General features: G+C 36.7%; 1 protein-coding gene across 1 annotated transcript in view; it reads left to right on the top strand.

The window, feature by feature from the left end:
* The first annotated feature begins 4,517 nt into the window (after positions 1-4,517).
* The window catches only part of LOC128027623 (serine/threonine-protein phosphatase 2A 55 kDa regulatory subunit B beta isoform-like), a 46,323-nt gene continuing 33,631 nt past the window's right edge, over positions 4,518-17,209 (top strand). Inside the window, exon 1 of the mRNA XM_052615389.1 lies at positions 4,518-4,919. Within this exon, the coding sequence (XP_052471349.1) occupies positions 4,841-4,919 (79 nt within the window). The 5' untranslated portion in view covers positions 4,518-4,840. The remainder of the gene's footprint in view (positions 4,920-17,209) is intronic.

The raw sequence follows: 17,209 nt of genomic DNA, 5'->3' as shown, positions 1-17,209 counted from the left end.
ACAATTAAAAAGAAACATTATTCGAATGCTTGGCGAAAGAGATGTGTTTTTAATCTAGATTTAAACAGAGAGAGTGTGTCTGAACCCCGAACATTATCAGGAAGGCTATTCCAGAGTTTGGGAGCCAAATGTGAAAAAGCTCTACCTCCTTTAGTGGACTTTGCTATCCTAGGAACGACCAAAAGTCCAGCGTTTTGTGACCTTAGGGTGCGTGATGGGTTGTAGCGTGGTAGAAGGCTAGTTAGGTACGCTGGAGCTAAACCATTTAGGGCCTTATAGGTAAGTAATGATAATTTGTAACTGATACGGAACTTAATAGGTAGCCAGTGCAGAGACTGTAAAATTGGGGTAATATGATCATATTTTCTTGACCTCATAAGGACTCTAGCTGCTGCATTTTGGACGACCTGTAGCTTGTTTATTGAAGAAGCAGGACAACCACCTAGAAGTGCATTACAATAGTCCAGTCTAGAGGTCATGAATGCATGAACTAGCTTTTCTGCATCAGAAACAGATAACATGTTTCGTAGCTTGGCAATGTTTCTAAGATGGAAGAATGCAGTTTTTGTAACATTGGAAATATGATTTTCAAAAGACAAATTGCTGTCTAATATAACACCCAGATTTCTGACTGTAGAGGAAGTAACAGTACATCCGTCTAGTTGCAGATTGTAATCTACAAGATTCTGTGTAGTGTTTTTTGGTCCAATAATTAATATCTCTGTCTTATCCGAATTTAATTGGAGAAAATTGTGTGTCATCCAATCTTTTACATTTTTAACACACTCTGTTAGCTTAGATAATTGGGAAGTTTCATCTGGTCTCGTTGAGATATATAGCTGAGTATCATCAGCATAACAGTGGAAGCTAATTCCGTATTTTCTAATAATATTACCAAGGGGCAACATATATATTGAAAATAGAAGGGGACCTAGGACGGATCCTTGTGGCACTCCATATTTTACTGATGATAAATGAGATGACTCCCCATTTAAGTAAACAAAATGGTAGCGATCGGACAGGTAGGATCTAAACCATCTTAGAGCCTGCCCTTGAATACCTGTATAGTTTTGTAATCGATCTATGAGTATGTCATGATCTATGGTGTCGAACGCAGCACTAAGATCAAGTAAGACTAGAAATGAGATGCAGCCTTGGTCTGACGCAAGGAGCAGGTCATTTGTAATTTTAACAAGTGCAGTTTCTGTGCTATGGTGGGGCCTAAAACCTGACTGAAATTCTTCATACATATCATTTTTATGCAGGAAGGAGCTCAATTGAGCAGACACAACTTTCTCTAAAATTTTAGACATAAATGGAAGATTTGAAATAGGCCTATAATTTGCCAGTACACTAGGATCTAGTTTTGGTTTCTTAATAAGAGGCTTGATAACCGCCAGCTTGAATGGTTTTGGGACGTGTCCTAAAGTTAACGACGAGTTTATGATATTGAGAAGCGTTTCTTCTGCTACAGGTAACAGCTCTTTCAGTAATTTAGTGGGTACAGGATCTAATAAACATGTTGTTGGTTTAGATACAGTGATAAGTTTATTTAGCTCTTCCTGTCCTATGGTTGTAAAGCGCTGCAGTTTATCTTTGGGTGCGATGGATGAAACTGAAGTGTTAGACGCTGTAGAATCTACATTCGCTATTGTATTTCTAATGTTATCTATTTTATCAGTGAAGAAATTCATAAAGTCATTACTATTTAACGTTGGTGGAATATTTGAATCAGGTGGCATCTGGTAATTTGTTAACTTAGCCACTGTGCTAAATAAAAACCTTGGATTGTTTTGGTTATTTTCAATGAGTTTGTGTATATGGTCTGCCCTAGCAGTTTTTAGAGCCTGTCTATAGCTGGACATACTGTTTTTCCATGCAATTCTAAAAACTTCTAAGTTAGTTTTTCTCCATTTGCGTTCAAGACTACGAGTTAATTTCTTGAGAGAGTGAGTATTACTGTTATACCATGGTACAGTACGTTTTTCTCTAACTTTTTTCAATTTGATTGGGGCAACAGCTTCTAATGTATTAGAGAAAATAGTGCCCATGTTGTCAGTAATTTCGTCTAATTCGTGTGTATTTTTGGGTACAATTAGCAGTTGAGATAGATCAGGCAGGTTATTTGCGAATCTTTCTTTGGTGGCTGGAACAATAGTTCTGCCCAGACGGTAACGCTGCGACATATAGTTAATATCAGTTATACGCAGCATGCACGATACAAGGAAATGGTCTGTAATATCATCACTTTGAGGTACAATATCTATAGCAGTAAGATCGATTCCATGCGATATAATTAAATCTAGTGTATGATTAAAACGATAATATAATTTTTCCACTTTTTGCCGAGAAATGTATAGAAAACAGTAAACTTTAACATTTTTCCCCTCTCTTTTGACAAACAACCTGTTGTGTTCCTATAATTGTAATTCGTCAAGAGCATTGAAGTGACAACACTGCTAGTGAAGCAGTCTACTTGCCAAGATATTGCCATTCTGAGTATGAAATATCGTTTTTGAGCCAGAATATTGGAAATTAGGCCTATACACTCATAATTTGAAGAATGTCTGTGAATTAGTGAAGACTGTTAGTTAATTGAGCTGCAAGCAGAATAATCCATTTACCTTCACGGAAACATTGCACAGAATTGCATATTGCAGCTGGACTGTTGTACATGGCAAAACCTTTTTATAGCTCTGTACTATATACAAACACAAATCTCTAGGAGACCACTATTTCAGCTTTTCGGATTCAATATATCCAGGACTGTGACTCTATATTTAGAAGCTCTTGTGGCTCATAAATATTAATTGAGGTTTTAGTGCTTTCTTTAAAAAAAGACACAGCGTGAGTTCCCAACAGTGAGTCAGGCAGCGTGTGTCAGGGAGTAGGAGGAGAGAGAGAGAGAGAAAGAGAGGGATGGTTGGTGAGAGTGAACTCTTTGATATTTTGATATGCTGATACCCGGGGGACAAGCACAGATGGCACCTGTTCTCAGAGGCATTGGCCACTCTTGCTGACTACTCAGTGTGTGATTTCCGTCACCAAATATCATACATGAGTCTTCACATTTGTACTGGGGGGTCCGGGTGGCATTTGTCTAAATAAATAAATAAACAATGAGCTAAGTGTTTGTTCAGCATCAGAATTCTGACATATGTTTCTGTTTAAGGTGCTGTGTGATAACAAGAGTACTTATACTTTTAGATTAGGTTGATTAAGCAGATGGTCTCTGCGTCTAATTGTGACACCTCTGTGCATATTAAACAAAAGAAACAAATATGATGGAATTAATTCATAAACATAAACAGTGCACATATAATGCAAAGCAAAAACAATGGCAATATATAATTTAAAACTAAATGTAATGCTATATGTGTATAACATGATCTGCTTGGGCATTGGCCAAGATTCTCAAATTATTTACAATGAATACACTGTATATATTATAGTTAACAAGACAATAGGCTACATGTGTTTTTACAGCGGAATATTCTGAAAAAGTCTTAGTACACCCTCAGAAAAAGGGTACCTTTACCTTTAAGCGTACATTTTGAAAAGGTGCTGCCCCAATGACAACGTTTGTCTCTTTTTTTCTGAGAGTGTATAAAGTATATGTCACATTTTAATTTAAGGATGAAAAACATAAAATGTCATTTCCAGATGTTCCCAAAATGTGAGTCGCAACTGATAATTTTTTATAGTCCTATTTTTATTCTAATTTTGTTTTTAGTTATGTACATTCAGTATTTTTTTTTATTTTTTATTATTTAGTTAATGTTTTTGTACCTATATTATATTATTATATTGTTTCACTCTGATGGTGTTTTATGTTTACGTCCTATATAAAACCTTAGTCATCTTATGAAAATAAAACATGGTTTTATTGTAGCAAAAGTGTAGTAACCATTTGTTGTTGTTGTTGTTTGCCATATTGATTACCATTTGTATAACCACAGTTTTACTACAAATACCATATCTAGTGTAGCAAAAGCTACTTTTTTGTAATAAAACCATGATTCATTTTAGTAAGGACGTCCTTATGTTACTTGAACTTTTTGAACAGTATCATAATACTGAAAGAAAATGTTCAGAACGTTGTACGAAACGTTTTTGTAACCTTCAAACAACGTTTCATTCACGACGTGTTTCAAAACAACGTTCCCACAACGTTATAATTTGTTACCTGGGATACCGAATTTAATGCGAAAAACGAGACTGTGGGAGATAGACAGTAGAAATTCTAAACGATATAAAGGTCGTAGATCACGTCATTTTCACAGTTAACAACTTTAAAAACTGCATGGAGTTTTTTTAAAGACACTTTCATTCCTGTCAAAAAAAATATATACACGGTCAACATATTAAATTGAATATTAATAAAGAAATTGTATTAATAGCGGTATAAATGACAACCAATAGATGGCGCTATTGGACAGCTTTAAATTGAACAGCAAAAGTTTACAGTCACTCTCATAAACATGTGATTCCATGTCATGCTTCTAAACTCAGCTCTCTGATCAGTCGGGCTGTGCACAGTACACTCCTGGTCAGAGGGGAAATGTCCAGGTAACAATTTAACTGCCCTCATCACCGCCCCTCCAAACCGAAGCTCAGGAAAACAGCTCAACCTTCCGTCCTTCTGAAGGAAAACATGATGAACTGTGAGGATGCACAGCACGTCTTCTTGACCCACGCGTGAGAAGTGTTTAGGATGCTGCTGTAACTCCGCACGCATCCAGCGAGCAGCAGCAGCAGCCCTCCTCCGGTCCGGATCTGCTGTCATCGCGGCGCGGATGGTGGGAAAGCAGCCTCCCAAAGGAACACAGACGAAAGAAAGATGAAATGTTTCTCCCGATACCTGCCTTACCTCTTCCGCCCTCCGAGCATCCTGCACTCCTCGAGCTGTCACACGGAAGGTACGTTGCTGGACGTTGTTTTTACTCGGCCACAGTTTGTTGAAGCGATGCTGTAATGACAACTTTCTCTCTGGAAGTGCTAGGGATGTTTACCTTTAGCAAGGCTTATTTTACAACTCCGTGGGGTAGCCTAGTATGTGCTCAAGAATGAGTGGGGTCTTTTTTTAATGTTAGTTTTATTCATTGAAAAATCTTTTTTTTTTTTTTTTTTTTTGCCATAACTTTCATTTTTATTTATTTTATTTTCAGGTCTAACCTTCATGTTTAAATAGAAAAATCCCAGTTTTTCAACAGAGTCTCAGACTTTAGGTACAAATTATTACGGCTGGCATACAACCGGAACATTTTTCCTTTATGTAGGCTATGCACTCATATGTTTTTCAATATAGTCTCAGACTAGTCTTGGACTAAAGTTGGATATTTGGATATATCAAACAAACTGTGATAGATGTGACGTGTGTTTTTGTCCTAAAAAGCTCAAGTGGTAGAGCATTGCGTTTTTAAGCGTAATGTTGGGGGTTCGATTCCCTGGGAACACATGATAGGTAAAAAATGGTAGCCTGAATGCACTGTAAGTCGCTTTGAATAAAAGCATCATGCATACATTTACATTTATAAGATTTATCTTTACAGAGAGCAGAGGAACACAATTTGAGATGAATACAATTCTTAAGTGCTGTATTATTTCATGAGTCCTGAGCAAATGAACAACCTTTTCAGTCATGAATCCATGCTGTTCTTTTTCTTAAGCCTTCTGCTATGCTTTGATGACAGTTTTGTTACAATCATAAAAGCAGATTTTATATTTTCTGGTTATGCAATTCTGTGTCAGACTGGCAGATGTGGTTAAATAAAACAGCTTGTGTTCATTTGTGTAGAAAAGTTTTATTATCTGGTCCAAGAAACATCCTTGTGAGCACTTGTGTGTATGTGTGAATTTTATTTGCCGGTCAGGGTGCCCTACATCATGTTTACAACACTGTTGAACAGCAGAGCTTGTCGACCATGAAAGTCTGATTTACTTTTGCCCTCTCTCGCTTTTTACCGTTAAATAGGAAAATGTGACCCTCCACGCATCTAAAAAGATCATTGGCTATTCAAATGATTCTGTATTATCTCTATAGTTACAAGATGTTATTGATTCTGCACGGTGTAAAAATGAAAACAGGGTCAGTTCCTAAGGCTGCACTGTCTCAGCCTGATGCTGTAAATCATTGTAAGATTATTTCTCTGGACACTGTAGTCAGATTTAGTCTATCAGAGGGCAAAAAAACTGAAAACACAAAACTGATGCTGTTATTAAAAATGATAACCTTCATTACCCTCATATGAAAAGAAACCTAGTATCTTTATGTGATGATTTCCATCCAGATGTGCTCATGAGCCATAAAGAGTGTCTTTAAATCCATGTTATTATTACATCCATGGTTTACATTTTATATCATGCATTATATAAAGAGCATGAACATTTTGTGTTCATTAACAAAATATTCTTGCTAAATGATGCCGCCACCTTGTGTTGAACACATGACCATGACGTCTGTTTGACAGGAACATGCTGAGGTTGAATGTGGGAAAATTCCACTCGGGCTTTCCCTCCTCTGACTTCTTCTGGAATGCGGCATTAGTCGCGTCATTTGCGGCTCAAGGGATTCACTCAAAGGCCTCAGTGAGCAAAGATGTCAGATTTCAAATTTGAGAGGTCCTGCGGCATATTACCAAGTGCTATTGAAATGAACGAATGCTAACAAAATGATAGACATCCTTGCATGAAACCAGTCATTCCCACATTTCTTTTTAAGTGTAGAGCTTTAAATAAGATCACACGATCAACTCATATCTATAAACAACTCACATTAAAGTGAGTCTTTACGCAAGATTTAGCTATCATATGCCTCTGTTTAGAGCAATGATAGACACAAATTTATTGAACAAGTTTTAATGACGCAACAATACATTAATTATTCATCGCTGGCAGATTTTCTTGGCAGTCGTGCCAGGGAATCTGTTTTAGAGAAGCCTTGAGCTCCTGGTCATTTAGAAACGGTTGTAACCTCTATAATCAAGCATTTCATAACAACAAACGGGGTCACCTTGGCTTTCCGACCCTAGATGACAAACGAATACAGCTGGCACACAGATCGAAAGACACTGTATGCTGACCAGCATCAAGAGCTCAGCTGAAAAACTGCGTACGGTTGTGTAACAGAGGTCAGCGGTGATGACTCTGAATACATGAGCGTGAAACAGGGGTGTTATGGTTCTTTAAAATGCTTCTTCAGGCTAATGAAGTGCACTTTGGCCTTTCTGTGCACTGAGAAGATAAATTGGGATGGTTGCTAGCCGAACTAAGGAAGGTTGGACCAGCATAGTCTGTCAAAGCCCAGGGGTCTGACTGAGCTTTCAGCGTTCAATATCCGGTCATTCATTAGTGAAATGACCCGGAGGCCCCGAAGAGAATTTTCTCAGCATGAACGCAGCTGCATGAACTTGTTTTGAGGATGCTTGTTTGTGTTTGTCGGACAAATGGCTAATGTAATATCAGGGTGTTGGCCTAGAGGCCGAGCAGCAGGTAGTTTATTTCAGCATCAAATGGGGATTGAACCAGAACTGCTGTTATAGCACCTACCAGCAAACGGGGGCAGAAACCCGAGTGTGTGGTGACTGATAAATTGGTTTTTCCGAAACCCCGTTGACTTGAGGAGGAAGCATGCTTAGTCACTGCATGCTTTCTGATGGGTTATTCATGAATGTGTACATGTGTGTGTGTGTGTGTGTGTGTGTGTGTGTGTGTGTGTAATGTCCGGACGATCGATAAAGATTGTGATAGATTAACTTTTAAACACTGATGAATTCCACGTATTTTGCTTGTGTCAGGAAAATACAAGTGACAGCATATGTACTCATATTTGGTCACACACACACTTCAGTGAAGCACTGTTAATGGGAATTATACAACATTAGAGCATGAGCGTGTGTGTGGCCTGAGCTATAAAGTAGATATCATGATATGAGAGGAAGAGTTGTGAGAGGTTAAGTGGGGGAGGAGAGACACCCGAATGAAATAGCAGACTGTAGACACATTACACAGAGAGAGCTGGTCGATCTCTTAAAATGCTTGCATAACCTCTTAACTAAACAGACTGTAAGATTATAAGAGAGGCAGAGTGTGTGTAATCTTATTGCTCAAAGGATGCTTTTTCATCACTGAAGAGACTAAAGTTATGTTTCAATTTAATCTCTGGTGTTTTTCCTTAAGGTTCCTTAATATAAGCATAAATGAGACATAATAAGTGTATAAACTAGAGCTTGACTATAGCATGAGATATTTTGGTTTTGGAAGAATTTCATCAGTAATGTGTGTGAATGCATATTGAGACTTTTGCACACTTCAGGATCTTGGCAAATCTGAGCACATTTGAGACGTGAAACTCTTAAGGGAAAAAAAATTGTTAACATTTTACAGTAAGGTTCCAGTTGTTAACGTTAACTAATGCACAAACATTAAAGTGGAAATCATTTGTTGCAGTATTTATTGTTATACAGTATTTTGCTGTTGTTGTTGTTAACATTAGTTAATAAAAACATTATTATTAGTTAATGTCAGCTTGGAACCATGAAATGACATATACAACTAATGTATTAGTAAATGTTGAAATTAACATTAATAAATATTTTCAAATCTATACATTGTTAGTTAAATACAGATATAGATATATACTTAATTAAGACAGGCCGTAAAGCATTTAATGGACATTACAAACGTTAACATTAGCAGTTATGTGCTTATGTCATTTCTATTCTATTTCTATTTAGCTGTAATTTATTTAAAAATGCTCAAGCAATGTTAGTACTTCAATTTAAACTTATTTTATTCCAGTTAGTTTCCAAGGCATAATTTTTCATCTGATATTTATATTTTGATATATTTAAGCTTCATTTCAATTAATGAAATTGGATTTTAGTAATCTCATTGGTGACTTTTCTTTTCTATGGGTGTGTGCATGTCCCTGACAGATATAAGATATGTACCAGACGCCCCAGACAGACTCTGACTCACCCTTGGCCTCATGGGAAATGTAGTAAAGTTGAGCTCTGAGTCCCCTGAGGGGACAGGCTGATCTGTCCAACAGCTGGGGTCCCTGTCTGCTTCTTTATTCTGTCTAGCTTTTTTTCTTCCCAAAAAGTGTTTGGGCACTTTTTGTTTTTTAAACACATCACTGCATATATAATAAAGAAAGCTAGCATAAGCACACATCTCAAACAAAATATTTCCCAGCTTTATATTTGATACAGGCCTCTAAATTATCAGCATAATCAAAACGTAATTATTTTCTGTCGTTTGATTAATAGTTTTTAACATATAAAAGACATTTTAGTATAATTGTAAAACTGTCCACCTTCAGGTCATGTTTCATGCATCTTTTTTGCTCTGAAATCTCAGAGCAGGCAGAGGTTCATCAGCACAAAGCTTTCTAATTCTCAAAGCCAGGTGTTTGTGCATTCACACTCACACACATACTCACACACACACACACACTTTGCCTTTTGTCTAAATCCTGCATCAGTTTCCTTTCTAGAGCTGTGGATGCATTAGTCTTCCGTCCACTCTTTCAGCGAGAGAGACTAGAAACCACAGCAGCACAAATCCTGCTTTGTGTTCTCCAGACTGAGGGCAGGTCAGCTGATTCAGATCAGTGAACAGACTCCAGGAGGAAAGAGAGAGACGGAGGGAGGGAAGAGAGAGAAAGAGAGACTCTTCAATGCATGGTACCTATATTTATGCTCGCTCACAGACGTTTTTGTGGCTGTAGCTTTGCAGTGTTCTCAGATAAGGAGCTCTATTGTCTTGGCTATATTCTGCACATCCGGGAAACACTGAGCAGAAGAGAAGTGCAGCTTTAATAAGAAACCTGCTGGATCAATTACCTCTCTTCCTTCTGGCACATGACATGACTAAGCAGGGAGAGACAGAAATGAATCAGTACTGTTTCTATATATTTCCTCCTCACTGTTCTTAATTTCTGCTATGTTGTGTTGTCCTGCAACTTCAAACATGCTTTTGAATGGAAGACAGTTGCACAGAAGCTAACATTTGTTTTAATTACTGATGTAACATACTGTAGGTGAGCGTACATGCAAGTTGTGTTATTGCATAATGCTGTGCGTGATCATGCATGCATACATGACTAAGTATGTCAGGAAGATCCATTGGTATGGTATGCAAATAAACATACTTCTTTACTCCCCTCCCTCCCTCGCTCCGTAAAATTATTTATACCCGGAATGGGTGTACTAGAGTATGCTTTTCTTCACGTTTAATGAAAGTTCTCGGAGAGACGCCAGGCATGTTGCAGGCATGAATCACAAGCAGCTCGCAAACTCCCACATCATTGGAAGTGACAGACTTTAAGGTCATTTCGCTATACCACCAGTCAAACACAGGAAATCTGTCATACACACCCCTTCAAAAAGGGCTATATCATTGCAGAATATAATTTTATTTTTATGAAGTCCAGTAATGGTAGTCAAGCCTGTGGTTTTGTTTTCTTGTTGTTCAGTTTTTTGTAATGATCCACAGAATCAGATGTCTGTTTTTGTTATACATTTTGATTTACATAAAAACTATAATAGGATTTTTATATATTCTGATTATATATACACACACATCTCAAGGGGTTTATCTCTCCAAAATAATAAAACTTTTTGAATATTTTTCTGTACACTACCATCCAAAAGTTAAATGTTTAATGTTTTTTAAAGGAGTCTTTTTTTGTGCAAAATAAATAAATAAATAAATAATAATAATAATAATAATAATAATAAAAAAAATATATATATATATAATAATAATAATAATAATAATAATAATAATAAAAAAAAATATATATATATATATATATATATATATATATATATATATATATAATATATATATATATATATATATATAATCATACTGACCCCAAACATTTCAACATAATATAAAAAGTATAAATTATAAATACATATACACCGTACATATAATTAGCTAACATCTTTCGCAAAAGGGCAGTCATATGTAAACGTGATGACATCACAACCATGATTATTTTTGAATGACCCCATTTTTGCAGCTTAGTTTCCAAATGTTCTGTGTTGCCTAGGGATGAGCTGTATATTAGTACAGCAAACTGGCTCATTTAAAAAAAGCAAGAAAAATCCTGCTTTCCATTAAATATCCACAGTGGCTGATCAATCAGAACTAAGGACTACATTTATAGCTCAAGCTTGCTCAAACCAGATGCAGAAAGGAGACATATATTAGCACATGTTGCACTTTGGTTTGTAGCATCGTAAATTAAAGAGAGCTGATCAGACACCTGCTCTTTCATGTCCAATTCATTTGATTATGAGACGCAAAAACCTCCCATCGGCTCTTTTTATCTAACATGTTTTATGCTAATGACCTTTGGATTGGAGGGCTCAGAATAGATCTAACATGGCCTCGATGAGAGACCGTCCTCCTCTGTCTCTATCTCTGTGTTAGTGGTGTATGAGTCATAGCTGGGCTGCCAGAGCTAACACACACCAGCACACAAGGGACACAAACACAACCATGCAGGAACAGATGATTGACAGGTGCATGCAGACAGTCTTCAGAGGAGGTTTGGTTTCCTCCTGTTGAACAGAATAAAAACTGGACATAGCATGGATTTGTAGACATATTGTAATGTCCACAAAGCTCCCTTTACAGTCCATTCAGAACATTTATTTATTTAAATTAACTAGCAAAATCAGGTTATCTGTAATCATCAGAGTGATGATGTCACAGTGAGGATGTTAACGTACAGCCATCCACATTTATACATCAAAATCTATTCATTATTAGTATTCAGAAAGAATATTAAAGGACAGTAAAGAGTTTCTAATGTTAAAAATAATTGCTGTTTATTTAATCAAGAGATGGCCAAACCAGGGCCTGCGGACCATAATCAAAAAGTGATCAAGAGGGATGACTTTTGATTTGGCATGCTATGAAATTTAACAAGATGAGGGAAAAAATAGAAAACAAATTTAATTTAAACTGGGGTCAGTTCTTTCCTTCTGAGATTACATTTGCTCATAAAAAGTCAATGTTTGTGTTTTGATAGGGAAATCTGGTTTTGGGAAATGTTTTACATGCATCTGATAATCCCGCTTTTGACTCACCACTTAGCGTGATTTCCCTTCCGCTACTGGGATTAGGGACTTGAGGATTGTCCTCGCACGACTGAATGGAATCCCTGGGATCAGGAAGAAATGCACATCTGGGTCATGCACTTCCAGGTCAAAGAGCCTAAAACGTTTACAGACATGTACAGAGATAAACAGAGACATGATGAATCGAGACAATGTTAGCAACGTTCTGCGTCTTATGCTTATAAGATATCTTTGCAAACATTGCTTTGTTTCCTTCGCGGGGGTTGTTGAGTTAATATTTTGGTGAAGATATGTTGTACAGAAAAAGAAAAAGGGTAAAAGGCCAAGAAAGCTGGGTAGAGAGGACAAAGCTGGGACTTTACTTTTTATAATGAAAAAAGGGAAGAAGGTATGAAAGTAAAAAAGAATACATTTATGCTCATATATCTCTACACATTTCGGATTTCTTTTCTGGGGTTCTCAAAGACTTTTTAAGATTATTTTCAATGTCTCAAACAAGAAAACTTGCATGAGTAAAATTTTATTAGCCTCTCCAGTTAAAAATGTAATCAAGACTTGCAAAGACACATGTGCATTTATTAACATGAAACACAATTTTACTTCCATAATTGACACAATGCAGAACAGAACTGATTGACTCGTGATAAGTGGATGTTTCTCACCAAAATGAAGTCACATGCTTCAAAGAACATGTTGTCCCAGGAATCAGGTCATGTTTATTTGGGTCTCCACCTGCTGGGAACAGAGACGGAGACCAGAGCATAGAGGCTTAAAGTCAGTTCACCCTCTAGACTAGAGTATCTTCAAATGATAACACTTCATTTTCTATTGATCAATATTATTGCTGTAATTTTCATTACATTACTGTTAATTCATATTATTACATGACCCTCTTGAATGTTTGATTCTGATTGGTCAGTCACAGCACTCAGTGGTCAGATACTTGGCTATTCTTGGCTAACTAAAACAGATGCTGAGTAAAAAAGACTTCAGATAATCCAGCGTTATTTTAGGTTATGGACTCGTATTTTGTCCAGAAAGCAACGGTTTAAAGTTAAAATGCCTTGATAAAATTTTCGCAGTTTGAGTTTTAGATAAAAAGTTCTCTCTTTCAGCTCTCCATCAAAAGCTGAACATCAAAAATCTTAAGGCAGGAAGAAGTTGGTTTTACTTGTATAGCAACAGCAAATGTAATAAATGAAAAACAAGCTTTTTACTGCCGTTCAAGTTACTTAAAACTCCTCATTCACAGACTTTCAAGTATATACACAAAAAGGAGTTAAAGAAGTGTGCAAGAAAATGAAGTCCAGAATCAATCAACATGCAGCTCTTTAAAGAACATCACAACTACCTGATTTGTCCACTTAAAAGAGTCACGTAACAGTCCGAAAAGACCATCTTTTGAAAATAAGCTGAAAAAAACCTCACCAAATTACTGACAATACACAGTTGAATTCATGAAAACATGACTGCCTGAATTTACATGTCAGCGATGCCTGTTTGCTAATACACGGTTGAAACATGGAGGAACAGAAGAAGCCACATTTTTGGAGATTTACACTTATAGCTTTAGGCAAAGCACTGATGAGAATGAGGTTCTAGAACCAGCAAACATTTTGCACCAAAGTAAGTAAATAAAAACAGCAGCAAAACAGACTTGTAAAACAAAGATTTTCTGTTGGGGTACAGTGAACAGCGACAAAATGCCAGTAAAAGATAATAGCGAAAAAATCTAGGAATCTCCCATCTATACTAAAACTACATTTGTAATATGTTCTGCACTTAATATTGAAGCATCTGTGTTGGACTCACACACTGGTCCTCCAAATGCCAACTGGCTTTTATCAGCAAAACAAAAGGGATTCATTGTCATCTCTGACGTTTCTGGGTATCTCCGGTACAGACAGAGTTTTTGATGTTGCTCTGATGCAGTTTAGTGTGGAACAGTTGGAGCCTCAGGATTGCAAACAGTCCTACAGCAGAGCATTGATCCAGCTCTGTTTCCTCTCAAAAGCTCACGCTCTAGGCACATATGGGTAGACTAGAGACACAGTCTTGTCATTTTGATTAATATGATATAAAAAGGATGAATTGTAGTTCAGCATGCTACTGTGCATGTAGATGTGAGAGTTTGTGTCTCAAAGAGAGAAAGATTGTTGGTTTGTTTGGGTTTTGATGAACAGTGAAGCACAACATTTGCAAGAGTATAAGTGAGAGTAAAATCATCAATGACCATGTGAGGAGTATGGGCTCTTTAAAGGGGTCATTATGATGTTGTTGTTGTTGTTTTTTTGTTTTTTTTTGTATTTGGTGTAACAGAATATGTTGACATGCTTTAATGTTCAAAAAATATATTATTTTTCAAATACTGTACATTATTGTAGGTCCTCTATGCCCCGCCTCTCTCAAGCGCATTGTTTTCGCGTAGTCCTTCCTTCTGACAAGCGGAGTCTGCTCTGATTGGACAACTGACCCGGTGTATTGTGATTGGTCGAACACTGCAAGCACTCGTCGGAAATGTATCACCCCTTTCCATATTCGTCAGCTTCATCTTTCAAAATAAATGTAAAGACAGTTAATAATGTCCTTAGTTTTACCACCAGTTCAATCCTGAAAGGGGAACAGAGTCATGTGACAGACACAGTGATGAAGCTCATATGTGTTTGCAGTACACAAGCCACGGACATTTAAGACAGCTGACTCCACTGTGTGACTGTCTTCTCTCTCTCACACACACACACGCAACATGCAAAACTCCGCAGTTGAACATTCAATAGGAAATACTTAAACTAATAACAAAACAGTTGATTCAGAAGCGCTAGATTGTCATAGAAAACTCAGGATAACCTCCTCTCCTAGGTTCACGAAATGGTCATCCATAAAATGCATTGCTGTTCTGTTGTAAGTAATCTTAAAGATAAGTAAATGCTTCCACTTTCATAAGGACAAATAAAGTGCTTTTGCTTTTGCCTAGAAACACACAGCATCTTCCTGACATGACTGCTTCAACACTGCGGTTACTGCAACCATGCTGTCTTTCTCTGCGTGAACATTTGGGCAGCATTATGCATACATTTCCACATAGTGATGTAGGCATGTGGGGGGCGTGATTAAATAAGCCATTTTAGGGTGGTGTGGCAAAGTCTTAAGTCAAGTCAAGTCTGCTTTATTGTCTATTCTTCCACATGTACAGTACATAGATACAGAGAATTGAAATTGCGTTACTCTCAGACCCCTGGTGCATACAGATAACACTAACAGTAGAGCCTAAAAATCTAGATCAAATATAAAATATAAGATACAGCTATATAATAAGGGAATCTAAAAAAGACATAATCAAATTAAATTAAAAATAAAGTTAAATAAAGCAGCGCAAGGCACATGGCAGATAGAGTGCAAATCAGTGAAGTGAACAAACAGTGCAGATAAAAAGATTTTTAGTGCAAAAATAGCTTATTCTGTCTGATTAAAGTGACACAGGGCACAAGAGCAGTTATTTTATTTAACTGACTGAAGAGGTAGTAGAATGACATCAGTTTAACTTTGATAAAGAGTATCTCTTTGGATTTGAGGCTTTCATCTTTGGAACTTTACAGATGTTCTTTATGCACCAAGAGCTTGTAAGAGAAAGGGAAAATTGAAATCGCATCATATGACCCCTTTAATATTTACATTTGTTTCTTCTACGCAGACTGCATGAAAATCAAATAGAGGCATTCTCGTGAGAACACGTTCTCTCGCAAGTGTTTGTTTTAGTTTTGAAAGAGATCTCAACAGTGTTCAGTGTGCTTGGAATTGCCAAAATGCTTATTTTTTTTTTTCATCAAAATCTGAACTATTATATCCACATTAATTTAATAGCTCTGTTCTCTTACTCTGTCAGCAACTGTCTAATTTGTATTAATTAATTATTATTATTATTATTTTATGAGAAACATCTGAGACAATGGTAATACATGAAACTTGACTGAGAACTCAATTAAGTGACTTGAGCGAATAAAGAGAGAGCTTGGATCAATAAAATTATCTTCCTGGCTTTTTATTTGTGTGTGTGTGTGTGTGTGTGTGTGTGTGTGTTGTATGACACAGTAAATGTGCTTTGTTTTCTACCGACATGTAGTCTTGTAATTTGACCTTTTTATGAGTACCAGCAGGTCATGGGGATGGAGTAAATATAGCAGTACACTTTGAACTCTATTTATTTATGTGTGCTGTTAAAACGAAGTGTCCACGGAGATGACTGTAATCTATTTTTTGTGTTATAGCACTCTCTGCTGCTCATTCTGGAGAATTACTTCCTTTTTACGTCCAGCACGAGAGAGATGTTCCACTAGAAAAGGGTGCTATGTTTATGTTGTTGTTTTGCACATGGGGCCTGTACCATGATGCTAGTTGAACAAGGATTAGTTTCAAGTTGACAAAACCAAACCACTCCTATCTGCCTTGTTGGAACCATGATGCTGATCATCATTTATCTCTGTCAACTGAGGCTTTGATCCTGAGTTTGAGAAGTGCATGCTCATGAATGTGTGACATCATGGTGGACAGCCAATCACGTCTTGCAACACAGAGCAAGTGTGATTCACTTCTTGTGAGTATTAGTGTTCATTTAAATTAAATGCTTTATAATAATTGTTAAACTAAAATTGCTTGTGTGTAATGGATTAATAATGATATAAATCATATAATAATAATATAAATCATATAAAATAATTCTAAGTTATTATCATTAAAGCCAGACGATTTAGCTAGTAGCCAGCTAATCAGACTTCTTTCCCCTGCTGATACCATGTGTTTAAAAAAAAAAGTACCATGGCAATACCATTTATTCACATGGTAGTACTATAGTATACTTCGAAGTGCCTTTCCGTACTATTTAAATTTCCATACCATGCAACATGAATATATTACAAAAGTTCAGTGCCATGGTAATACAATCCACAGTCATCATTGTACCATGGTATCTCTACAGTACTGTTGTGTGGAGATCAAACCAGCAGATGGTGCTGTGACATTATATCATCAACCAGGAGGATTCTGAGGATACATTATCTGGTTAATGTAACAACTCATTAATATAGATTTTTACATATTTTGCTAATGCATGA

The sequence above is a fragment of the Carassius gibelio genome, chromosome A14 (genome assembly GCF_023724105.1).
Source record: "Carassius gibelio isolate Cgi1373 ecotype wild population from Czech Republic chromosome A14, carGib1.2-hapl.c, whole genome shotgun sequence".
Lineage (NCBI taxonomy): Eukaryota > Metazoa > Chordata > Actinopteri > Cypriniformes > Cyprinidae > Carassius > Carassius gibelio.
This window is presented reverse-complemented; position numbering and strand designations above follow the sequence as displayed.